This window comes from Xiphophorus hellerii, chromosome 10 (assembly GCF_003331165.1).
Source record: "Xiphophorus hellerii strain 12219 chromosome 10, Xiphophorus_hellerii-4.1, whole genome shotgun sequence".
NCBI classification, from domain to species: Eukaryota; Metazoa; Chordata; class Actinopteri; order Cyprinodontiformes; family Poeciliidae; genus Xiphophorus; species Xiphophorus hellerii.
In genome coordinates, this window is record NC_045681.1 from 20902437 (window position 1) to 20929908 (window position 27472).

At 39.6% G+C, this 27472-nt stretch overlaps 1 protein-coding gene and 1 long non-coding RNA gene across 2 annotated transcripts in view; one reads left to right on the forward strand and one right to left on the reverse strand.

Annotated features, from left to right (window-relative positions):
• Positions 1-27472, reverse strand: part of pemt (phosphatidylethanolamine N-methyltransferase) — an 80232-nt gene that overhangs the window by 16962 nt on the left and 35798 nt on the right. The window contains exons 3-4 of the mRNA XM_032573666.1: positions 10911-11026; positions 572-717 (exon numbers count right to left, since the gene is read on the reverse strand). Coding sequence (XP_032429557.1) covers positions 572-717; positions 10911-11026 — 262 coding nt within the window. The remainder of the gene's footprint in view (positions 1-571; positions 718-10910; positions 11027-27472) is intronic.
• On the forward strand, positions 14270-27460 carry LOC116726799 (uncharacterized). The gene is made up of 2 exons (XR_004340669.1): positions 14270-14792; positions 27415-27460. It is a non-coding gene; the product is annotated as an uncharacterized LOC116726799 (long non-coding RNA).

A 27472-nucleotide genomic window follows, 5' to 3' on the forward strand; every position in this document is an offset into this window, starting at 1 on the left:
TTTGCAATGATGCCAGAATGTTTTCAGCAGGACAAGACAGAAAGTCATCACAATGAGCAAGGACTCACACTGAACACACTGACATGCACTTGTCAAACTAAAACAAAGGAGATTTTCTTAGAATAGAAAGAAGCTAATTAGCAATTGGGAAAGAAAATGGAATACATGAATAATAATAGGGAGAATAATAAGTGAAACTATATTCTAAAATCAAGCTGGAAATAAATATTAGAGCTCTTAAGGCATACAGTTAATTATTACCCTCTTTTGTTTAGTTAATGTTGATTAAAAATGGAGGCTATGAAGATTGTTGTTGAGGTTTTCAAATAAAATAAAATATAATAAAAAGTTAAAATAGCTAAAATCTTCATTTTTCTAAGGAGTGAAAGTTAGTGATAGATGGGAGTCCACTGTGTTAGTTTTGGTATCACGTCTAAAAGTCGTGCTACAGAACGTTGCACTGCATTCTCTTAGCTTACATGTGGACCATCAGGTCCATATGGATATTTTTCATATAAATATGTGTACTGTTGCACTCTACATTTACTGTCAGAAACGACTTGAAATTTACCTAAAAACGTCCCAGTGAAGCCCAGAGCGAGAAAACTGCTGACCACCAGAACCGTTCCCATCACTATAAGGGAGATCCCGGCGTAGAAAACATCCGTCCGCTCCATCAGCGCCCATCTGGCCTGGGTCTTCATCACCACTGTCATACTGCACAGCAACAAAGATGAGGCATAACTTTATTTACTGTTCTACACTGACACAGCGTACCATGTTTTAGTCTCCTTTGTTGAATATTGACATTGAAAGAAATCATCAGTCAGTTAAAACTGGAAAAAAGGGAAAGTTATGCAATTTGATGTGAACCACATAAAACAGTTTACAAAACTTACAATAGACAAGAAGCATCACAATAAACAACATTTTCAATGTAAGAACCGATCATTAAGATTGTCTATTGAAGCAAAAATCAAGTTTTTCTCTTTACTTCATTTACCTCTTTGCTTCTCTTTACCCCCAGCGGGCAAAGAGAAGCAGCTTTGTCGTCCATTGCTGTTTGTGGATGTTGCTTGTGCATCACATTTACAGGCACACCAGAAACGTGCAACTACAAAGGTTCTGGCCGGAACCTTTTGTATGTAAAATAAATAAATAAAATCATAATAATAATTGCATTCAAATTTTAATGTGGCAATGTGATATAATTACTAAACCTACAAGACTTTGGGGTTAGAACAAGAAGATATCAGTAATTGGTCAACATAAAGACAGAGCTAGACCCAAGCTGCCCTTGTTTGGCTGTTTTCTGGATAATATATCCAAAGTTTGCTTTTGTAAAAATGCCATGCACATCTTCTGATCCCGACTGAAACACATGATCAGGTGTGCTTACATCAATTTGATGACAGAACAACATTATAACTTGCAAAGCTCAAAAAAGTCAATTTTGCATGATACTGACTATTTATAGACCCTCAGAAATGAAGCAGGTGCACCTTGTTCCATCACTGCATATCCACTCAATAAACACCCACCTCTAAAATAATTAATTGACATGAGATTGAACACCGCATAAGCACTGCACTGCAGATCAAACACACGCCGCTACTTCTTAACTGAACAAGTGGAATCTGTCTCTTTGATGCAAAGAACAACAAGCCAGTTGCACACCTGCAGCAGGTGCACACCCTGCCAAAAGACCAGAGCTACATTTCCATGACTCTCCACAGTCTCCTCTTAATGCATGTTCTGTTTTGTGCGTGAAAGTGTGTTCGTTGAATTCGGAGGGAAAAAGAGAGTGCTTGTTTACCGGAGTGCATTTTAAAGTTGCTTGACGTCACTCTTGATTGCTCTCTCCGGATGATGCGAGGGTCGTGGGTTGTGTAAGTGCAGTCATGCAGTAAAAGCATTTTCATTTTCTATCTGGTGCTCGGATCGAAAGCGCACAGAGGGGTCAGTGACTGCTTTAAAAGGGGCTCAGTTTGGTTTTGGCGATGCCTTTTTGAAAACATGCTACCTCCGAACGTATTAAGCACTAAACTCTGGAGGATTTGCTGCTGGGATTCAGTTTGTTTTGGAGCTCAGAGCAACACAACACTGTAGTGATGAAGAAATTTTGAAGTAACTGACAAGATGCGCATTTCTTATTAGTCTTATTAGGCTTATTAGTCTATGCAACCATCATATGTGTATGATAGTTGCATGGAAAAGTGCAAGACACAAAATAAATCCATTACCAATGCTTTAGCCAAATGTATTTATGTTTGTGTGTGTGCATGCGGGCGTGTGTGTGTGGAGTCCATCACGAGTTCAATTAAAGTGGTCTAGGGCTGAAATGATTCCTCGAATGATTCCAGTGCCTCGATTATTAAAATTCCTCGAGGAATACTTACCTGCCTCGAAGCTTCGTTAATTTATGTTTTATTATTTAGCACACCGTGTTCCAGTGAGCTAAATAATAAATAATAATAAACATTACTTGGGTTGCGTGGAGCTCAGACTTCCGCCTCTGAGTTGTTGACGAAAGCTAAGTGTTAGCGGCATAACGTCCAATTTTTAAGTTCGGCCCGTGGGGATTTTATTGATTGATGATAGTGTCCGGCTTTTCTTCGTTTTTTGGGGACCAATAAGCATCCTTAAAATGACTGGCGCGATGCCTGGAGTACAACAACTTGAAATTTTTGTAAGAAAACTATAAATATTTAACGGTGTCCTCATTTTTTGCTCGGACAGTTTGTGGCTGTGAATATTCGAGTGGTGAACAGTGAACAGAAATTACTGAGTCTGGTCTGCGAACCGACATATCAATCAGTTCTTGTTATGAAACGGCTTGTTTAACAATGACGATACTTACAATTCCACAAATATCTGTAATACTGCAGCTGCCGGGCTCCAAAAGTTTAACTACAAACACTGATGACTTTAAAAAAAAATTATTTAGAAGCTTTTACAACAAAAGAATGAAATGTGGGCCTCTAGAGCTACACAAATTAATAGTAGTATCAAGGGAAACAGTGTAGAGAAAACATGTGTTAGAGCCAAACTTCAAAATTATATTTATGTTTTATAATAGTTTTACAACATTAATAATTATTCCTGTCTAGTTCTGGTAAACAAACCAACAGATTTTATTACAACTTTTCAGATATTCTCCTCAATATCTTGAATCAACGTAATTAAATACTTTTAATCTAAATGCACTCTGTTTCACTTTCTACTAGGTTTAAAGTGTCTCTTTTGCTTTATCAGCTAAATATGATCAATTGTTGCTTATTTATGTCGACACTTCCCTAAGCTTTTCTGAATCTGCTTTACAAACGTAAATAGCCCGCCGCTTTTAGCGCTTCTAGATTACGCAAAACTGAACAGGTTGTACAGTTGTGAGTCCACATTCATATGTGGGGAGCAGTGAGCAGCATTTTACTTGGGGGCCTAAAATGGCTCCCATGTGAAAACTAGGTTTGGGGTTAATTGGAGAAAACTGGGTTACGGGGTCTGTGCTGTGACTCTTATGGCGCGCTTCCTTTGTTAAAGGTGACCAGGAAGTGAAATGTGATGTGGCGCATGTTGTTGTACCACGTCAGACACAAAGAGCCACTGCTGGGCAAACTGTTGAATAACACGGTCTGGACAGGTGCACTGCTGGGATTTGGATTAGAAAAGAGGTCTGGTAGGATGGGGACGGTGGGCAGGTGGTCAGCGATTGTAAATGGATGAACCACCATAACAGCGGACAATGAGTCGGTTCTAAAGTAAGAAAAATTTCAGACGAGTATTCATGTAACCACAGCAGTTCCACCAGATTATGGCAAATTACGAAAAAGGCTATACATATTCAATGCTGTTTTTGAACCATTCAGGAAGAGAGAGAGGGGGAAAAAAAGTCTAGTTGTAGAAATAAATAGAGGTACGAGGAGGAAGAGGAGGAGGCGTGGGAAGGCCAAGGTAGAAAGCTTTGGTTTGCGAGTCAGTTCTCTTTAAAACACAGAACAAAAGGAAAGTTGTGTTGCTGTGGTTTCACAGCAACATTTTCTGTCTTTTCAAGGTTTCAACAACCATTCTGGAACCATTCCGTACCCAATTTCTTTGGATGAAAATGGGGGCCAACTTTTGAATAACAAAAATGTAACTGTCAAATATATAACAATTTTATAATTTAAATCACAGTGCTACAGTGAATATTTGTCCTCCTTCAGATTTCTTTTGTCCTTTGCATATAAATGTTTCAGGCCACCAACCTACTTTTAGTTTCAGAAAGAAATAGGCTTAGTAGAAAAAGATTATTAATACTAAACAGAAACATTCACTCAATTTTACCTGTAGATTTAAAAAAAAAAAAAAGTTATGTAGATTGAACCTGTATAAAAAGAAAGTATGCTTAAAGATCTTAAAAATCAACACATTATTCCCCAACTTACGGAGCATCAAAAACAGTTGAGAAAGAAAGTTACTGATATCTGTCAGTTTTAGAAAACGTAAAGAAGGCTTTAGGGGATCAGAAAACCATTAATCACCAATAAAGAAAACATGAAACGGTGGTGAGAGAGTCCAGCTTACCAAAATTACTCCAAGAGAGCACTAACAATTACATGATTTAACCACAAGGAGACATCAACGGGAGAGTTACCAGAAATAATAATAATAAAAAAAAACATTTGCAAAGAAATAAAAAGCAGTCTGATCATCCTCGAAATGTTTGGGAGAATATTCTGTGTGCTAATGAGACGAAAGTGAACCTATAGAGTGTTTTTGGAACAGAAAATCTACCAAATGTCAAACATGATGGTGGTGATGTGATGGTCGGAGGAGGCTTTGAAGGGTAACTTTGTTGTTAAATTTCATTCTCTACTAAACATTCTGGTGAAGAATGTCCAGCCAATCAGTTTGTGACCTTAAGCTTAAGCACATTTGTGTTACACAGCTGGAAAGAGATTCATAGCACAACATCAAGTCAACTTCAGAAAGGACAAAAATGCATCACCTGAAACAGGTCTCAAAATCACTCCAATGTGGGACAAACTTTCTCCATAGTGAAGTAAAATATTCCTTATAATTTATTGCAAATACTTGATGGCAGTTGGTGGTTGTGCCAAACCATCTGTTAAGTATTGGTGCAATTTTTTTTGCCACAAAGACCCAGGTTGGTTTGGGTCGTTATTTTCAGTTGATAAATTAAATTATTCTAAACCTGTCTATTGTATTTCCTTGTTTGTTTACATGTTTGTTTGAAATAACGTTTTGTTTTGATGATCTGAAACATTCAAGTTTAACAAAAAATTGGCAAAACCATACAGAAGTCTGTAGGGACCGATGTCTTAGCCCCTTACAAAATTTCCCCCTTAGTTTCTTCTCTTTGCAGGATGAAAATATACAAAAAATACAGTTCTGTAGTATGAAAAACAATTTTGCAGAAATCAACAATAAGCCGTTATTCTCTCTCAGCAAAGGCAAAATATGTAACTGTAGCAAAGAATCCGGTCGTAGAGGTTGGACTTGGTAATATCCAATATGATGCAGAAATGGACAGACCGTTACCTATAATCTCTGCAGCAGTTTGCCAGTTTGCGAACAGACAAAAGAAACCATCACAAGTCTTTTTTTTTCTTTGTCATATTAGAACTGGAACATAAGTAAAAAAGAGATTATTCAACCCTCAACTCATTGCACTCCATCCTATTGCTGTCAATCATTTAGACTGTCCAGATTCCATTGACTTTGGTCATAACTCAGAAAGGCATCGCCAGATTCGATTACAGGCCAGGACAAATCCAATGGGAGGAAAAACACCAGCAAGAAGAATCTGGTTTGACAGCCACACATGTTTTTCTATTAAATTAGCATTTTTTAACTATTGTCCAAAGTGATGTGATTGAAAACAGCCTTGGTTCTGTCCATTCTCTGAGGATGGAACCTCAGAGTCTGCCTTTCCTGTGGTGTCTATAGTCCTCAAGCAGCTGTCGTAGTGAACTGTACTATAAATAACTAACTACACAAAGACTGCTGAGTACTCATAATGTTGTCTTTAATGGTAACACTGAATTTAGACCAAAACCAGCAGTAGCTTAACTGCTCAATATTTAATATTAAATAAACATTACAGTCCGTATAACATCTGGTTCACACGGCAAGAAAAATGATTCTCAAAAACTGAGACCACAAAAATTAAGATAAAAAAAAATATCTGTGTGAGGTATTGAGCTACACAGCAGGAGCAACACACCACTCACAAACCAATTTCACTCACCAACATCCAGATGTCAGATGGAAAATCTTGCAAAATCTCTCAAGACCAAACGTGACTTCATAGTAAACAGACAAAGAGACAGTTAGTGAAACAGTTAGTTAGAAATAGACGTGTCTGACATCCACCAAACATTCTGGGTGTACCGTGACAGTTGTTTTGTCTTCTGTGTATTTAAAAGTCCCTTCTGTGTTTTCCTGGCCTTGCTTTCTGATTGGCTACCCTTTACATTCAACAGGCTGTGTTCTTGTTTGTCCTCGCAGAACACCACACTCTGCAATATCTGTGATACCAAGACAATCTAACATGGCGAATATTCCTGATTGCAGATAAGAGCGGTTCCGACATCCTTCCACGCGGACCAAATCACTCTTAACACACCACACACAGCAGGAATATTTCTTAAGATTATCTAAACAGCCATCCTGATAATTGGAGCGTCTTTAAGATTGTTGACATGAGGAAACTGGGACAAAATACCGTGTGAACTAGGGATAAGAATTTTTAAAACTACCAGACGTTCTCATAATGTGAAGAAGCTCAATGACCTCTGCAGATAATCGAGATTCCATAATCAAGTGTACCAAGTGCCTACTTTTCTTGTGACAGATTCCTTCATTTCTGACAATCTGAGTGGATACTATCTGGGGAGCTATTGCACTAACAGGTTAGTGAGGCACAAAGTGGCAACCTGGCTGATGTACTTCTAGATGGACTAGATAGACTAGATGGGCAGATTCTCAACCTTAACAGCTTGGTGTCACCTTAAACAAACGTTCAATGTAAACACCATTTCCACCTGAGCCGCTTACTGTGCGACATCAAATTCACATCCATGGTTGTAAAGGTTTACCTTTGCATGAACGTATCCGGTGGACGTCTGCTTCGAGTACGCATGGACATCCGGGGAGTGAAGTACGGCCAAGGGTGTTGGGGCCTTAAGACTCACTGACCACGAAAACGGCTTACCCTCTTATCCACAGCCACACACACACGCAATGATCAGCAGATTGCAGTACACGGTGGATCAGCATGGATCCACCACTGATCTTCACTTGTCGCCTGAATCTTTTGTGTAATGCCCGCCACACTAATGCTTATCTGCCTTATGTTTCAATGGCGCTCTAAGAACTCCTACATCGTCTTGCAGCACAGTACTTTACACACTTTGATATCAAGACTAATCAGAATGCATAAGATTTGCAGGACATGATTATGAAATGACATAAACACATTTTCCACTGCAGTCAAATCAGTACAACTACAACTTTAGATAAAACATGCAGTATAAATAGATAAAAGACAACCAATTTACAATCCATTTGCATTTTTCTGACTTCTTTTTTTAAGCACAGCATTTGCAAACAACAACAGTTGATGAAAGGATATTCTATGTTTATATTTAGTGCTACTAAATGTGGCAAGCCCTATATTACAAATTTGATTAGGGCTGTTAATAAAAGCATTGAGTGAGTTCATCTCCCTCAAGCCTTATAATTACACTAACGAGAGGCAATGGTGAAGCATAAACAGAACGGAAAATTTCTGCTTCTGGCTAAGCAGGGTACAGTGCATTTAGTCTCACTGACTATGTTTATTTTCCTACATTTAAGCAGGTACATTTGAATGATTTTACTAAATAATTCCATTGATCAGATTGGTGAATAAACCTGGTTTCAACGTTTTGACTGTATGGTAATTTTGCGTTTTAATCAAAAGAACCCAGTCCTTTTGGTTACACAGAAGTTCTCCCTCAAACTATTGACTTTGAAAGAACCTCAAAGGATCTAAAGACCTCTAAGGTCACACATATGCATATTTTTGACAAATAGTTGAAATCATAAGATGTAAACTATTTGGTCTGGTAGGATTGTAGAAAGTATCAGTTTGATGAGTGCCAAAATAAGCTGTATATACTTATCCATTTGAAGTAAGAAGCACTGCCTTCCACAAGCTTCACAGAGTAGTGGAGAGTAGTGGAGTTTGCAGGTATTTTGGTTCATTCCTACAGACCTGTGTAACTGATTCACATTTGTACATCACCTTCCTCGTATAAACCTTTTCAACTCTGCTCACAAAATTTCTATGCGACTGATATGTGAGTTTTTGTAAGCCAAAACATTAACTCTATTGTTCTTAAGCCAATTTGTTGGTGAGATTAGAGTAATTGTTCCAATGGAAGACCCATTTGTCACAAAACCTTTAATGCCAATGGACTTGAGATGCTACCATATTTTCACATAATGTTCTTTTCTCACCGCGCCATCTATTTGTGAAGTGCATCAGTCTATCCTGCAGCAAAAATACCAACAAATAATGCTGCCACCTCCAAACCTTTTCTGCTGCAGTTACGGCGGTGTTCTCAGGCTTGCAAGCCTCCCCCTGTTTCTACCGCATTAAAAAACTTCCATTATCATCAATGTGTCAGCAGACCACAGCAGGTGGGCTGATGAAATGGATCTAGATCTTTGCCCTTGGTACATTTGCAAAGTGTAATCTGTCATTTTATGCTGCTTTTGAAAAAACTGCTTCTTCCTCAATAAGTGGCCTTTTAGCACCTCTTCCCACAAAAACCAGAAGCAGTCTGGCTTGTGTGTTTTTCACAGTTGGATTTATACAAACATACATGAACACTGACCAAGGTAAGAGAGGGTTTTAGTTGTTTGGACATTAGGGTTAGACATGTGAAGAAACATAGCAGTTCTGTTTGTTGTTGTTTTTTTTTTTTAGCTCTGCTTGATTTTTTTTTAAGGAAGGAATGATGGAAACAAGGAAGGTATGAAGGACATGGCTTGCTTTGGCAAAAGTCCTTCAACAGATAGCAGTTTACAGGATTGTTCAATTAGTCGTCAAAGCATGACAGTACACACCGACTAAAAATAAATAAACTGGTTCATCACACTTAAACAAGAAATGTATTCTTGAAAAGAAAAACATTTTCAGAGGAAAGAAAAGGAAACAAAACCACATCCGAAATGAAAAAGTCTATTGAAATTGAAAGAGCGGAGAGGAATGTGTCAGTAATAGTAAAAGGATGTGATATTCGATGTCAATTACCTGAGAGAGAAATGAATGAACACAGTACTGACTCACACTGGGAAATGCAGGCCCTTGAGGAGATAAAACATAACGGCTGCTGTAAAAGCAGTAACCGTGTAGCTCAGATTGGATTGCTCGTATCCTTCTTGTAAAAATTTGTACATGTGGCGTTTGGTTAGACAAGTGGAGGGAGGCACAATTTGCACATCCTCTGTCTGTGTGATTAAGTATCAGTGTAGTGCTTCCTCAGAAAAGATTTCTTCTCCTGTGCTCAAAATACAAAGTAAATTTCTATAAAACAAGGGTAATTAAATAAAACTATTTAACATAAAATAACCGACTTCATGAATATTCATCCCCTTTAAGATGACTGACTTTATTCAACCAAGATTCAGGCATACTCTGCATGCCGGTTTTCTGCATCAGTATTCAAATAGTGGAGAACTTGCAAATGATAAAGGTTTTTATTGTGCTGTTGTGATTGTCAGACAAACTAAACTCTTCAAATCCTGAAAAAAGATGTGAAGCATTTCTGTGAGCAGGCTTCCCATTAAGATCGAAGGTTCTTTGACTGGTCAATGACATAGGATTGGCTAAGAAATACTTCCATGGTGATTTTAACTTTTTTTATTAACAGACATGTCCCTCTTCACAAATCTCTAATATGGGATAGAAATAACCCCTAGTTTACTGCTGAGCTGTCTAGTCTTTGAAGAGATCAAGATAACACTTGGTGTACGGCCAGGCACTCTAAATCACAGAGTGACTGGCTGGCATTCAAACATCTTACAAAATGCTTTACTTCCCTTGTTAAAAAGAATAAATTCCAGCTTTATGTTGAGAAAACTCCATCGAAACTTAAATGACCCCAAGAAATTATAGAGATTGATTAAATCCTTATTTGGAGATGAAATGAGCTATGAAATGCCTACTTATATTGTCAAGGATGCACAAATCATCCATTGACCATAATTGCACAGTTTGACATTTAAAAAATAAATTCACTAAATGGAAACACGGCAATAAAAAAATAAGCAAAAAATCGTTTCTAGATAAAACGATTTGGCGCTGGGACGAGGTGGGTTTTTTGGCCGTAATGAAATTGGTTTATTTTTGCAAAACTTCAACAGAAATGGGTTTTTAGCATCACACAAGTCATGTGACCAACAACAGGATGTTGCCACTGGCACAAACCACACAGAAGACGACCACAGGAAGTGGTTGGATGATCATGGTGTAGCATGTTTTTTGGGACTTAAACTTATTCATGTGATTTTAATTGTTTCTCATTTAATGGAAACACTGCAATTGTGAAATTGAAAAGGTTTTGTGCATATTTGTAATAGAAATGCACTAACTGACAAAGTCCCTCAGGAACCTTGTTTGAGTCTTTGGGGCTACAATGTAACTTACATCCATCAGTGTGTGAATGTGTGTGTGAATGAATAAAAGGCTGAACGTATTAGACCATAATGGATGTATTGTTGAATTTTGGTTGCCACGACGACCAAATATACCAAATTTTGTGATTAGTTTTGTATCTTGTTGAATTTTGACAGCAATTAATCTTGTAACACTGCAATCATCAGTTGAAAATCCTGATCTTTTTTCTTCTTCGTTTTACCTGTGGCTCCTAAAAACGTTGAGCAGAATGATGACGATTGCCAGACCACAACAGGCCACGTAGGGGCCGCCAAAGAGCCTGGAGAGGCCCCGAGTGCGATGCTCCCATCGTGCCACCTGCAAAGCAAAAAGATCATCAGCAGACAGCAGTTACCGTCAGCTCAGAAATCCCCCACATTCGTCCCAAAAATGAAAACAAATGGTAAAAAAAATAATTAGATGCAAAAAGGTTTTAGGCACCAATGTGAAACCCTGGTCCCCTAAACGAGTGCAAACTTTTCTCGTTAAAATCTTCTTTTCGATAAAGACGAAAGAAAACATTTTGATAATATTTAAAAATTTTTATACTAAAAGATGTAATACACAAAGTATTTTTTTTCCGAAGTTTACTTTAATGTCAGTAATATCCTCTGCTAAGCTTTTGTAGTCTATATAATTTAGATTTTTTTTAATTCATAGATCACAATGTAAAGTGTCTGCTCTGGATTACTTTTGATTAGAAGCTATTCTGATTCAAAGACCTTGACACATTTAAGGCAAGTAGGGGTGTGTGCGTGTGTGTGTGTGTGTCGCAAGTAGGGGTGGGCGTGTGTGTGTGTGCGCGCACTTGACTTTTATTTTACTAATGTGTAAAAAGGAGATGCCACAGGTAAGTACATTTTAAATGAAATAACTTGAGACTATTAATCCTGGCTATTTCATTGCATTTCTTCCAATTTTTTGTGTGTAGGCTGCAGAAACAAAGGGTCAAGGAAAGAAACCTCAATATTTCTCTCAAGAAAAACATTTCAGCACATTTCCATTCTGAGAGCCCACTGAAAAAGTGGCAGCCTAAACAGTAAAAAATAAAAAGCTTTGCTGCAATGGTAAGTTTTTTTTTCTCTTGGCATTGGCACATTAAGCAGCACATACATGAAAATGATTGAGAACGCTAAGACCTTCCTCCTGGCTCTGATTGGCTGTTTTTTGTTTTTTTTTTACCAGAAGCAATGTGGATTGCAATAGTAGGAGTGGAAGGAAGTGGAGGAGTTTGATTTTCTCACAGCTTATCTGTCTCATATTGACAACTTTGTTATGCCATAGTGACGGTTTTAACATGTATAGAAAATTTTTTAATAAAAGTGACAAATTTCGGCCTTAATACCCACAGTGGAAACTGTGACTCTACAAATGCTAACATTCAGGCTTAGCTTCATTTTCACTCATGGGACTGCACCCAATCAATGAAAAGGGAAATAAATGGAGGTCCTGGATTGGCTGCCTCGTAAACACCAGCCAATAGTGAGCTAAGTAGCATTGCTACATTTTCTTTTGTATATTTCAGATATGCTCTAAAGGAAAATCTGCGAAAAGTCGGAATTTCCCACTGATTATTTGGCGTTATGTCTCACAGAAAGCAAATAAGCAAAGTCCAGCCTATTGACCGTTTAGTTTTTTTTGAGTTGAGTTCTTTCCACTCAGGAAATGTCCCTCTTCACCAATAATTCATCAATAATTCCACCGTTTCTAAATTGACCAAAGAAGTTTACTTTCAATACATTTTGACCTACCAAGGCAGGATTTAGTGCAGCAGCTGTGATGTCATCAACATTCTTGTTTATGAATGCTGCTGGTGCCTTCATGTCAGTCCGTCATAGCACACTAATTTACAGAAAACTAATTCTATCAGCTCTGCAGGAGAAAATGTATTTACTTGACCAGTTATAGTTAAGAGTTCCTTAAGAAATGATAATAGTCAAATTATTTTCAAACTGCGGGCTGAGGAAGTACGTAGATGCGAATCAGACAAAGCAGACAGAATAAAACTGTTTCTATGGTAACATCTTTTCTATGTTTAGAGCTAGTCAAGCTGGAAAACAACATGAAAAACAGGTAAAAGTTAGAGGAGACAACTTTTACACAATAAGAAAGTAATTCATTTAGAATCTTCAGACAACGAGTGACGGAACGAAGCCTCCAGTTTCCTTTACGCTCTTTTTTAATCCTGGCCGCCAGCCGACTCCAGCTCATTGTTCTCTGACCTCTTCCTTTCAGCAGAATGTGGATGTATAATTAGGCCTCAAAGCTTGAGAAGGCCCGCTTGGTCCGGACTCATGCTTCACATCCACATGCTGATTACATCAGAGTCTGCTCTGTGGGACACTGAGATACAACAGTGCACCACAAAGCACAACAAAGGCGATTATAAAAGAGGGAAGAATTAATGACTAGTCTTTCCAGATAGGACGTTTGGGGAAAGTCACATTTATGATGGCGTTGCATAATAACGTTGCTGTGTGGCATTTTAGGCCTGGAGGCATTATGTAACGACATTCTTTTGTGTTGAACGACAAAAGGTTTTGGCACCGAGACTCGAACACAGAAGAACTGATTAAACATACTGATGAAATGCTCTCACACACACACACACACCCCCCCACACACACACACACACACACACACGCCGACAACTGACTCGAACATGTCAGAGAAACCCAAGTATTGCTACATGCTAATAGTATGTATGTAGTTAGCTTCTCAAGGCTAATAAGGGTAAGGTCACAAGTGCGTGTTTACTGGATTTTGCAAATCTGACCAGAGTTTAATCATTTTTATGACAAGAGAAGTCATAAAGAAGTCAAAATAGGCCCATGTTGACATTGGTGAACATGCAAGTAAACAGTGCCTCTAAAACCAATAAAGCAATTAATCCAGAGTTAAACATACATTGCTCTTTCCACTAGCACCTAGCAGCACAGATTGACTCAACTCTACACAGCTATTATTTAGGATTAATACTGGAACATTTAATAATAGATTCAAATAGGCTTATTTGAGGACAACTGACATTAAGCTAAAAGAATCATCGAGTCCGTAGTGCCATAACAGAACCAGATCTCTTTTAGCACTTGTACTTTCCATTTTCACTGCCTACACTCTAAAAAGAGTATTTGGGCTGTAGTTCATGTTATGGACTTATTTACATTAACCTCACTTAATTCGTTTCCTTTAGTTATGACAACTTACTTTCTTGAGTTCAATTAACTTAACAGTCATGCATTTTATCTCAAACGAACTTTTTACTTTGAGTCTAAGTGAAACAATTAAGTTTAATGCAGCTTTACGTCTGACGTCATTACGTAAGCTTTGCCCGGGACAGATCCTGCATCTCTGGTACCGACCACATGTGCGACCGCCATTTCTTCTGAGTATCGACGAGCTTCAAATAAAACAGTAAGTATGCTGCCCCACCATAACCAAACATTAAATAAACGGTGTGAAAATATGTAAAACTTTTTCTACCTTAAATTTGAAACAGTGAACTGTGTTTAACGTCGAAGTGTCATCAGTTATTTGCTCTTAGCACATTTGCTAGTAATTAGCCGCGCTGTTCGGCGGGGTTCAAATCTCAACATGTTTTAACATAACTACTCTGAGTTAGACTGAATGTTTATTTTGTGTGTGTACTTTTACGCTAAAAAACGTAACTTGAAATTACAGAGGTGGGGGTGTTCTATGCAAAACTAGTTTAATGTGATGCAACTCCACTGTGCTAATCACTGTGAGCTGCAGCCGGTGAAGCCATTTTTTCCAGTCATTAGCACTAGCGGTCGTTCTGCATCGGGCCTACATACATTACCGAAAATCCTCGCTAAAGCTACCCTGCACCCGAGAAATGTAACTACATGTTCACAAGGACTGTGATTACTGCCTAGGCTTCAGAGGTGTTTTCTGGTTACTTATGTAGGCACTGCCACTCAATTAACAAGTGGGAGCAGCTTTTAGCGGTTAGCATTCGTTTGCTAATTAGCATTAGCATTTCTGGCTAGAACCCTGTTGTGTTAACTTCTCTTACCCACTTCTCTTTCCAGGCCTAGAACCAAGAATCATCAAACCACATAAGGTGAGCCATATTTTCTTCATAAAGGATTTGCGTAATATCATCAAGCTTCTAATTTTAGAAAAAAAGTTAAATGCAAAATGAATATGCTATTTTGATAATGTGAAATATGTGTGCTCTAAACTAATTCAAATAGGCTCTATATATAACATAATTTTAGTTTATAGTAAAAGGAACAATAAGTGGGTTGTGACAGAACGAGATGAAATAAATTTCCTCCAAAGGGTTGATGGGCTCTCCCTCACAGATGAGGTCAGAAGCTCAGTCATCTAGGAGAAGCTGAGAGTAGAGCTGTTGCTCCTCCACATCCAGTGGAGCCAGTTGAGGTGGCTCAGGCATCTGATTATGATGCCTCCCTGGTGAGGTTTTCTGGGCACGTAGAAGAACTATGTCACTCAGCTGGCCTGCAAAGTCTTCAGGATTCACACAGGTGGGAAGGTGGCTGGGGAGAGGGAAGCTGCCCTCGCAGTGGAGAACTGATTATAGTCAAATAAGCATTTTTTTCCCACCAATATCTAAAGTTACTGTAAATTTTAACACTAAAGAGTGGACAGATATAAAATAAGAATAGAAATGTAGTTTATTGTCTTTCAGTGGGAAATTTCCAGTGCAACAGCAGAAAGTGACAGGCAATTTATTCACACAAACACACATACATAGTATATACGTATGTGTGTGTAACACAGTAGAGAAGGGTATTACATATATTTTGGATAAATGGGCCAATAGGTTCGGCTATCGGAGCACAGTGGAGTGTTTAAATGACACACAAGGGCAGTTGGGTGTATTTAAAGAACTGGTGTTAGTGACAGAAAACACACAATTAACAGTTGCACAAAACACACAATTATGAAAATAAAATTACACACAATAAAATGAAAAAAAAAAGAAATAACAATAATACTTGGCCAAGTGCTAATTCTTAATTTCAAATAATTCGGGTACACCCTGGTAATCTGCACTCCAAATTGTATTAGTCAGCAGATTAATCAAATTAATCCCAATTTGGTTTGATTCAACTTCATTCACAGAAGAATTTCCACCACAGCTGTGCGTCACAATGTCCGAAATAAAACAATCCAAACAGTATTGTCCAAAAATCAATAAATAAAAAAAAACAATAATAATGGAGAATGTCAGTTGTAGGTTTCACACATAACCGTGTGTGAAGATGTATGTTGCTCTCCTACCACACCGCAGGGTGCAGCATGACTCCAAATGGGATAGACGAAATCTGGTTCTCTCTTTAGGTCCAGGTGGGAAGGCTCGCCATCAATATCAAAGGAGGGATCCACTTCAGGAATGATCCAGTATAAAAAAAAACCTGACCGATCTCAGTGCGACACACTTCAGACAACCGTATAGTGGGTCTCAATCCGGATGTGTGGGGCACTTTTATCTACGAAGAACAAGCTGAAATAACTGCCAGAAAGAGCCAACGATTCCTAACGGCTTCTGGCGCTGCCCCGCTCAGCAGTCTCACCGCGTCGGATCTCTAGAGCAAAACCAACGGTACTGCAGACCCGGGGGAGAAGGGCGGGATCCACAACGGCAGCCTGCACCCTGATTGGTCCAGACGCTCTGGAAACCAAACTTCTCATTGGCCAGGCAGACCACCCAGCTTCCTTAACCTCTTCTCTTAAAGTGGCATACCCACTTTATGTGGGTTACACCCTCCCCTCTGAAGGGTATGCCCGTCCCTGGGCATCTGCAATGTGACATGGAGTCACACAGCTTAAGGATGCCTGACGGAATTATGGGATACATTCTCAAAACCATTCAAGGAGCTAGTCAATGCATCACTTAGACCCTGGAACAGAGAATTCACCACCATCATCAGAGGATTTCCTAGTGTTACATAATCTAATCTGTTAGGCTTTGTGTGCACTCTTTGAGATCGACGGAGAGATGTTTCAGTATCTTGAAGTCCATCAGTCTGAAACTTTAAAGGTTCAGGCTGGGCAGTGACAGGTTCATTTACTTCACAAAACCCATCATTGCATGCTGCATCTGAGCTCATCTCATTATCTGGAGGAGTTTCTTCAGATTGCTGCAAATCGAAACACTGAGGGGATCTGTTTACTGAGTTCAGTTCAGGTGAAACGTTTGCTTCGGATAATCTGTCTTGTTCAGGTGAGTTGACACTTTCAGGTGAGTTGACATTTTCAGGTGAGTTGACACTTGATGCACCCTGAATATCTCCAGTACTTCCATCTCTTACAAGGGATTGAGTTGTTGGAGCATCAGGTGAGAGGGAATTTTCAGACTCCTCTGTTTCTGCTGAGTGTCGGACTGCACAAGGAGGCTCACTCAACTTGTGAGTTTCAGGCACCACGACATGTGCATCAGGTTTTGACATAACATGAGGGAAGAATGTCCAATCAGGTACATCATCCAAATCTGAGATGATCTCCTCTTCACTCTCGACGACTGGACGTCTGGGCCTCCTGTTTCGACAAGGCTTGACTGTTTCAGTTTCTGCAGCTACTGACAGGAATCCACATGGCAGAAGCAAGTCTCTGTGCAGAGTTCGCACTGGTCCATCTTTACTTTCTGGTTTAACTGTGTAAACTGGCATTTCTCCAGCTCGCTTGAGGACAATATAAACATCCTCCTCCCACTTGTCTGCCAATTTATGTTTTCCACGCAGCTTCACATTTCGTACGAGAACTCGGTCTCCTGTCTGCAAGGTTGATTCAATCACTCGCCGGTCAAATCTGGCTTTATTGCGACTTGCGTTCTTTCCTGCCTTGCTAGTAGCAATACGGTAACTTTCTTCCAACCGAGATTTTAAATTGCCAACATACTGAGAATGAGTCTGCTTAGCAGCATTGGTGGGCAATCTGAAAATCAAATCAATGGGTAATCTGGGCTGTCTCCCGAACATTAATTCGTACGGGGAGAATCCAGTCACATCACTCTTTGTACAATTATAAGCATGTACCAGAGGTTTGACAAAGTCTTTCCAGCGGAGTTTATCTGACTTATCAAGTGTTCCGAGCATTTGAAGAAGAGTGCGGTTGAATCTTTCAACCGGATTTCCCCTAGGATGGTAAGGGGTTGTGCGCACTTTCCTCATGCCAATGAGTTCACAGAGTTCTTTTATGGTTTTTGATTCGAAATCAGCACCCTGATCACTAAGGAGCTTCTCAGGAAAACCATAATGAACAATGAAATTTTCCCAGAGGCATTTTGCTATGGTCTGTGCCCGCTGGTTTGGAGTTGGTATAGCCACTGCATATTTTGTAAAATGATCAGTTATTACTAAAATGTCTTTAGTGTTTGCGCGATCTGGCTCTATTGATAAAAAATCAATGCACACCAGTTCGAGAGGTCGGTAGGTTTTAATGTTCATAAGTGGAGCAGCTTTTTCTGGATGTGTTTTTCGACGAACACATCTCTCACAGGCTTTAACCATTTTATCTATGGTCATGTACATTTTCGGCCAGTAAAATCTGGTTCTTGCCAAATCTACTGTTCGTTCGACTCCAAGGTGGCCCATATCATGATGAAGACTCCTAAGTGCTGTAGCTCTTAGCGCCTCAGGAAGCACAAGCTGATATGAGACATTTGGACCGTCTTTTCGCTTACGATAGAGAATTCCATTCTGGATCTCTAACCGCGACAACTCTCTGAGTAACAAAGGTAGTTCTGGGAGTTCCAACCTAAGGCTGGGACATGGAGTTTCACCAGTCTCCAAGAGTACAATGACTGCATTGATAGCAGGATCTAATGTTTGTTTTTGCCTCAACTCTTCTTCTGAAAATGAATGGACCAGAGGGGACCCATCCACTTGTTCCTGCTGGAAGCAGTCGGGAATGGCTGTGGACTGGTGAGTGAGGGATTCAACTAATGTCAACCCAGGAGCGGTGGCTTGAACACCAGCTACAGATGAAGTAACCATATGACGTTCACAAATTGCCTTTATCACTTCCTTGGGAACAGTTTCTGGATTGTCAGGATTGCTCAGATGGTACAGTGTGAACTGCCGGATTCTCTCACTCTCCTTCTTGGATGCATAATCATCCTTTGGTGGATCGTGAGGTCGGCGAGAGAGTGCGTCAGCATCTAGATTTTGCTTTCCGGCTCTGTACTGAAGATTGAATGAGTAAGTAGAAAGACTGGACAACCACCTGTACCCTGTCGCATCAAGCTTTGCGGATGTTAAAATATATGTCAGTGGGTTGCTGTCAGTCACTACTGTGAAGTCTGTACCATATAGGTAATCAGAAAATTTTTCTGTGACTGCCCACTTAAGGGCCAAGAATTCGAGCTTATGAGCCGGGTACTTCCTCTCGCTCTTTGAAAGTCCTCGACTCGCAAAAGCTATGACTCGAGATTGACCATCTTGAACCTGATATAATGCAGCCCCCAGGCCAACAGTGCTGGCATCTGTATGTAGGACATACGGAAGTTGGGGGTCTGCAAATCCTAAGACTGGAGCTGATGTTAGCTTTCCTATTATGTCATCAAAGGCTTTCTGACATTGGGATGTCCACCGCTCACCAAAGGATTCCTTTGGGTTGCGATACTCTGGACTTGGATTTATCTTCTGCTTCTTGTTCAGCTTTCTGAGTGGTGGATAACCAGACGTTAGTTCATTAAGTGGTTTTACAATAGTAGAGTACCCTTGAATGAACCGTCGATAGTATCCAGCAAATCCTAAAAAGGATTGAAGTTCTTTAAGATTTGCGGGGATTGGCCAGGTATTTAAGGCCGCAACTTTTTCAGGATCAGTTTCAACTCCTCTCTCAGAAACAATGTGACCAAGGTATTTCACTGATGTTTGAAAGAACTTGCACTTCTCTGGTGCCAGTTTCAAACCATATGTCATCAATCGTCCAAGAACACGCTGCAAGCGCTGTTCATGTTCTTCCAGGGACGATGAGAAAATAATCAGGTCGTCAATGAACACTAAAACTTCTTTTAGGTTCATATCACCAACACACTTTTCCATCAGTCTTTGGAAAGTTGAAGGTGCATTCGTTATTCCTTGGGGCATCCTGTTAAATTCCCAGAATCCAACTGGACACACAAATGCAGTCTTATGCTTGTCTGCTTCTTCCATTTCGACCTGATAGTAGCCTGACTTGAGGTCTAAAACAGAGAACCACTTAGAACCAGCAAGTGCAGTGAAAGCATCTTCCAGTTTTGGAAGAGCGTAGGCGTCTTTAATGGTCTGCATATTCAGCTTTCTGTAATCCACACACAGACGAACAGAACCATTCTTTTTGCGAACCACAACGATTGGGGAAGCAAATGGGGATTCAGATTCCCGTATGACTCCAGATTCAAGGAGTTCCTGTAGATGTTGTCTCACAGCATCCACATCGTTGGGGTGTATCGGACGTGCTCTTTGCTTAAAAGGCGTCTCATCGCTGAGCTTGATTCTGTGTTTCACCTTATCAGTATGGCCAAAATCTAGGTCATTCTGAGAGAAAACGTTTGGCATGGTGTTTAACATTTTTGTTATTCGCCTTTTCCATTCAGTGGATAAAGGTGAATCTCCAAAATCAAAGCTCAGTTCTGGGGAAGACTTTGCTTGAAATTGAGAACCATCTGGTTCATTGACAGTGTGTTCTTTGTGTAACACCTGTACTATAGCATTAACATCTGCCACAATGGTTTTGGGAGGAATGACTATATCATGATTGGTGTCATTTCTTAGTACAACAGGAATATGACATGAGCGTTTGCTTGGTAGAGTTACTGCAATCGCTGAAACGAGTAAGCCATTCGGTAGAGAAGAAGCTGATGGTTGCTCAAGAATGACATCTCTCTGAATGTTCAATTGATCAACATGAACAGAAGCTTCAACAACAGTGGTCTGTCTTGCAGGAACAACTCTAGGCAACTTGCCCGTTAGTTCTGCACAACCAAGACTGCTGTAGTTAAGCTCCCATTGTCGTATCTCAAGTATTTTGAGAACAGCCTGATATCCATTCATCAAAGGCTGAAAAGATGAACGTTTCCGGTAATCAGCATAAAGAACGTCTAGTGTGTTTGTGCCTATAAGCACTTGTTCATGGGCTGCAGAGCGGAGGTGAGGAATAACCAAGGCCAAAGTGCTAATTTCAATATCAGAACCAACAAACTCTTTTGGAAAGGTGATGGTAAGCTCGACATATCCTAAATAGGGAACAAACTGGCCATTAGCACTCTCCACTTCAAGCAAATCATTTAAAGAATGAATGGTCAGATCAGAAAGGTGTTCTTCATAAAAGGACTGGGGCACAGTTGTGACTTGCGAACCTGTGTCCAGAAGACAGTTTGTTTCTTTCCCTACAATGTATACTTGAGCTGTGGTTTTAGTTCCCACAAGGCCATGTGGCAATTTTAATCCTTCTACCTCAACACTCTTGACAATAGACTTCATGGTTTCGGGACTGGAGTTTTGTAACTTCGCTCCCATATGTCCCTCTATGAGAGCAGACACTAGTTTAAATGTGTCTCACTTTGAGAAGCATTAGAGGCTTCCCAAGCAGCCTGCTTTTCTTTCAGTTGTTTTTTCTTAGCTGCTACAAGGGAAGGATTTGGTACTTTATCACAGACTGACACAACATGACCATCCTCTCCACAGTGGAAACAGTACCAGGGACGTGGTCTGCCATTTGCTTTAAATGTGGAAGGATAGCTTGTTTTTGGTTTCACCACATGGGCTTCATGTGTGACACTTAGAGGAACAGACTTTGCTTTTTGTTGCTTAGGTTGTTTTGGCTTTTGACTCCCTGACACAATGCTCTTCACCTGAATGCTGAGGTCAGCAATTTGTTGCTTGAGCATCTCAAAATCAGTCTTATTTATCAAATCATTTGTATCATGTGCAAGATGCACTTGTGACATGGCATGCTGCTTGCAAGCACCAGACTTAGTATGGCTGAAATGCTGTCGCATGCGAGTCATTTTTGCAGCCTGTTTATCTTCTTCTGTCCTAAGAAGGAGCAACAATTCTGCAAAGGTAGGAGGTTTTTCTTTCTTTTGTTCTAACTGAAGATCAACTATTAAAGTGTTCTCCCAACAGCCTCTACAGAACTGCTTTAAAAGCTGTTGGTCAAACTCTGGAGCGGACACACCACCACGTCTCATTGTTTTGCTTAAAGCAGTGTGCAATCTCTGCAGGAAAACAGAAGGTAATTCTCCATCATTCTGGAACGTGCTCATGAACCTAGCATAAAGCTCGTCACCATCTTCAACTGTCCCGTAGGCAGAGTCAAGCAACTTGAGATAAGTTGAGGGACTAGACTGTGGGCTCAAATGTTTGATCATTTCAGAAGCAGGAGGAAGAAGACTGTCCAATATGCGATGTGTGCAATGCAAGTCTGACACAGATGGATTTCTGATAAGAATTTCGACACTTGCACGCCATGTATCATAATCTGCTTCATGGCTTGGACGTGGACTCTTGCCTGAAAAAGCTCTGAGTCTACTGGGTGAAGCAAACTGGGGTGAGTTATCATTACTGCGCACCACATGCTCAACCACCACTCGCTGAACTGCAGGTGGATTGACATCGATTAGGGGCGTAGCAGTGGATTCAGATGAGACAGAGAAAGTCTGCGAGGGATTGAGATCAATCAGGTTTTTTCTGAAAATGGAAGGGATGAGAGGCTTACTTGGATCATTTGCTGATGTCAAAGTCATGGGATCTGTAGGCATCACTGACTGAGGGGTTTCAGAAGATGGGACATTTCTTTTGATGGTTGAATCTTTTTGTGGGGTCGGACTCTGCGGAGCTGAGGATTCTGGATCAGTCTGAAGTGATTGGGAAAAGGCACATTCTGCAGATGAAACCAGATTTTTAAGTTCTTCTTTCAACATTTCTCCTAATGAATTTCCACTCAGCCTGGCAATTTCAGAGAGCTGTTCCATGTACATCTTAGTAGCTTTGCTTCTGGCATCTATGGTGTAGACACTTCCTAAAGCCTTTAACTCATACACAATGCCTGCTTGAGTCATGCTTGGAAACTGAAGAGGCAACAATGGTTCCAATGTCTGCATGGCAGTTTCATGTGCAAACTCAACGATCATGTTTTTATGGTAATCTGACTTAGGATCATCTAAGCAAATGTAACGGTTAATGGAACCATACTTCTGGAGAAAGGTTGACACTTCCTCATCTGTCTCTGACCCTGTTAAACCACTAACAACCACAGAATGGGGAATTTGGATGGACTCCCGGAGTACCACATCCATATTTGGTTTTTTATTTTTTTTTTGTTTTTAAGGAGAAGTACTTGGCACGTTCTAACAATATGTGTAAGATGTCTGACACTTAAACACACACACTCATGCTCCTGGCTGGCTCGCCATAGCTTCCTCTGTAACACAGTAGAGAAGGGTATTACATATATTTTGGATAAATGGGCCAATAGGTTCGGCTATCGGAGCACAGTGGAGTGTTTAAATGACACACAAGGGCAGTTGGGTGTATTTAAAGAACTGGTGTTAGTGACAGAAAACACACAATTAACAGTTGCACAAAACACACAATTATGAAAATAAAATTACACACAATAAAATGAAAAAAAAAAAGAAATAACAATAATACTTGGCCAAGTGCTAATTCTTAATTTCAAATAATTCGGGTACACCCTGGTAATCTGCACTCCAAATTGTATTAGTCAGCAGATTAATCAAATTAATCCCAATTTGGTTTGATTCAACTTCATTCACAGAAGAATTTCCACCACAGCTGTGCGTCACAATGTCCGAAATAAAACAATCCAAACAGTATTGTCCAAAAATCAATAAATAAAAAAAACAATAATAATGGAGAATGTCAGTTGTAGGTTTCACACATAACCGTGTGTGAAGATGTATGTTGCTCTCCTACCACACCGCAGGGTGCAGCATGACTCCAAATGGGATAGACGAAATCTGGTTCTCTCTTTAGGTCCAGGTGGGAAGGCTCGCCATCAATATCAAAGGAGGGATCCACTTCAGGAATGATCCAGTATAAAAAAAAACCTGACCGATCTCAGTGCGACACACTTCAGACAACCGTATAGTGGGTCTCAATCCGGATGTGTGGGGCACTTTTATCTACGAAGAACAAGCTGAAATAACTGCCAGAAAGAGCCAACGATTCCTAACGGCTTCTGGCGCTGCCCCGCTCAGCAGTCTCACCGCGTCGGATCTCTAGAGCAAAACCAACGGTACTGCAGACCCGGGGGAGAAGGGCGGGATCCACAACGGCAGCCTGCACCCTGATTGGTCCAGACGCTCTGGAAACCAAACTTCTCATTGGCCAGGCAGACCACCCAGCTTCCTTAACCTCTTCTCTTAAAGTGGCATACCCACTTTATGTGGGTTACATGTGCATATACATGCACACAAAAAAATTACAATTACAACCTAAAAATACTGTGGAGTAATTAAAAAAAGCTTACTCCCATCCTAAGGAATGTGCAACTGAGAAGGACAATTTAAGAAATGTGTATTTGTGCATTAAAAAAATTACTTGCAATACTAACAATATGACATTGATTAATATAGAGTGTTTTCAGTGGGGTATTAAAAACAGTGAAATAGTTATGGTAACAAATCCATTCTGAATCTATATTTTACCAAGCAGTAAAGCAAACATCTAAAGTATTGCATGGGGCTAGGGTTGTCACAGTATTCAAAATTGACTCTTGCCTCCATATTTGTTTCATCTTCCTTGCCTTCAGATTGGGCAACATATAGGTAACAAAGTTCCTCTCTTGTCCTTCTAGTGTTGCACTTAATGTGGAGATGCAAAGACTGCAAGAGAGTGTTTTCCAGAAGATCTGAATTGCTCAAGCACTACAAACTAGACCACAGGCATTATGGACGGGGTTATTCGTATCCATGCTCATATTTAAGTTGTGCATGTAGATTCAAGACCTGGAATGCTTTACTGAGCCATTTATCAAGAAATCATCCAGTCAAACAAACAGTTACCAAAGACTTAACCAGATTCAAATGCCCCATTTGTGATTATAATCAACTTTCCACTGAGAGAGATTTTTTTCAACATATATTTCAACATCTCAAGAACAAGGAAACTGTCACGTGTGTGTTTCAGGACTGTGTTTATCAAACAAATATTTACAAGAACTACAAAAGTCATAAATACAGAAAACATTCTGACATTAGCAATACATTTAAGACTGGGATTACTGAAAAAAAACAATTAGACTGTGGTGAAGAATTGTGTGTTAGTTTTGGTACTGATATTTTTGATCAGGACAATACTGCACAAGCTAATCAAGATCACACATTTAATGAGACTGATTCTGAAAACTTACAGAGAGATATTGAACTTAAACTTGCATCAGTTCTTCTAAAATTAGAAAGCAGTTTTCTTGTTTCAAATGCAGCTATTGATGAACTATTGCAGGAGTTAAACTATTTAATTGGTTCTTTGTCCCTGCCAGTTACATGCAGAGCTGTAACCCAAATACTACATGATCATCTTTGCCAGTTTGACCAGTCAGTTATTGAAAAACTTGCCAGGGCCCTCTGTGAAACAAACCCTGTAAAAAAAGCAATAGGAGATAACGGCTCCCTTTCTAGTGCTTGGGAGACGAAAACAATTCTATAAAAGACATTTTAAAGTGGTAGAACCTGAAGAATATATTCTTGATAAAAAAAATAACAAGTCATTCCAGTATGTATCAATCCTAAAGTCTTTGCAGCAAGTTCTTGACTGTGAGGTTATCTTGGATCAGACTGATAATTTAAATTGTGTGAATAAACTACTACAAAGAAGTAGTGTTCATACATATAGGTCTTTCTATGACGGGTCATTTTTTAGTGAAAATGAGCTTTTGTGTAAGGAGGAGAGCATTTCATTAATATTGTATATTGATGATTTTGAAATATGCAACCCTCTTGGTACATCTAAACGGAAGCATAAAATTTGTGGCCTATACTGGATTCTTGGTAATTTGCCACAGGGGTGTAATTCTAACTTGTCTTCCATTTACCTGGCTGCTTTAATCAAAACTAATGATTTGAAGTGCTATGGTTACGAGAAGGTTTTAGAACCTTTACTTAATGAGCTCGTGATTTTGGAACAAGAAGGGGTCTTTGTGTCAAAGTTGGGTAGAGCTGTAAAAGGCACAGTTCAGTGCGTGGTTGCAGATAATCTTGCTGCCCACAGTATTGGTGGCTTTGTAGAAAACTTCACAGGGTCATACATATGTAGGTTTTGTTTGGCAGTTAAAACAGACATTCGAACTACAGAGGTTAGGAGTGGTGCATTTACCCTGAGAACCAAAAGCATTCATGCAGATCACTTAAAAATTCTTGAGGAACGTGAATTGCCAAGTTATCAGGGTGTGAAATCAGCTTCCATTTTATCACATTTATTGTATTTTGACATTACCACAGGTCTTCCTCCAGACATTGTGCATGACCTTTTTGAAGGAGTTGTTCCTTTTGAACTAGCTTTGTGTCTGGGTGTTTTGATTAAGAAAAAATATTTCACATTGGTATCACTGAATGACACAATAGCATCTTTCAATTTTAAGGGGACTGATAAAACTAATCGACCTCATCCAATTGCTCTCAATTTTGAAGCCAAAAAAAGTGTTGGGGGTAATGCACATGAGAATTGGAGTTTGATCAGATTTTTACCTTTGTTGATTGGACACAGAGTGCAACATGAGGAGCCAGCTTGGCAGATCTTAACAGACTTAAGGGACATTGTTGATCTTGTGGTCTGTCCCATTCACACAGAGGACTCTATTGCCTACCTTGACTTTAAGATCTCAGAGCACAGAACACAATTCCAGGAGGTTTTTCCTAATTGTGACCTTAAACCAAAACACCATTTCTTGGAACATTACCCGCACTTGATTCGCCAATTTGGTCCTTTAGTAGCCTTATGGTCCATGCGCTTTGAAGCTAAGCATAGCTTTTTTAAAAGAGTTGCACGAAATATCAGGTGCTTTAAAAATGTCCTCTGTTCCCTTGCAGAGAGACACCAGTATCAGATGGCACATCATTTGCATTTATCTGGTTTTCCTAAACCTCTTTTGGAAGTTACAAATGTTTCCACAGTAACAACTGATGTTCTCGACAAGGGAATAGTAAATGCTCTAAAACGGAAGTTTTCAAATCTGGCCACAGTGTGCATGACTAAAAGTGCAACATTTAATGGACTGAAGTACAGATGCGGGATGATCTTGATCCATGGCTCATTGGGAGGATTACCAGAGTTCATTGAAATAATCCAAATGGTGATCCTGGCAAACCAGTTATTCTTTCTGGTCAGAAAATTTGAGGGGTGGTATGATGAGCATTACAGATCTTACTATCTGAAAACATCATCAGACAAAGAACTGAAACTGGTTGAGCTACAAGACCTAACAGATGTATACCCGCTGGAAGACTACAGAATTAGAGGAATGCGTCTTGTTACTGTGAAAAGATATATCCACGTTTAAGGGTGAGGTAATACAAGATTGTACAAAAGATTTTTGTGTTTGTATGGCTGAACTTAAAATACAGTAATATTTTAATAACTACCTTAATATTTTTTTGGCCCTCTACAAGCAAATGCCCAAACATTTGACTAATAATGTATATAAAATATTTTGTAATGACTTTAAATAGCGACCAGCATTGCTTAACTCTGTATGTGCCCTTTTGTCAGATTGTCATGGCAAGTTCAAAACCTGCAAGACTGAAGGTGATTCTAGGAGAGAGCAACA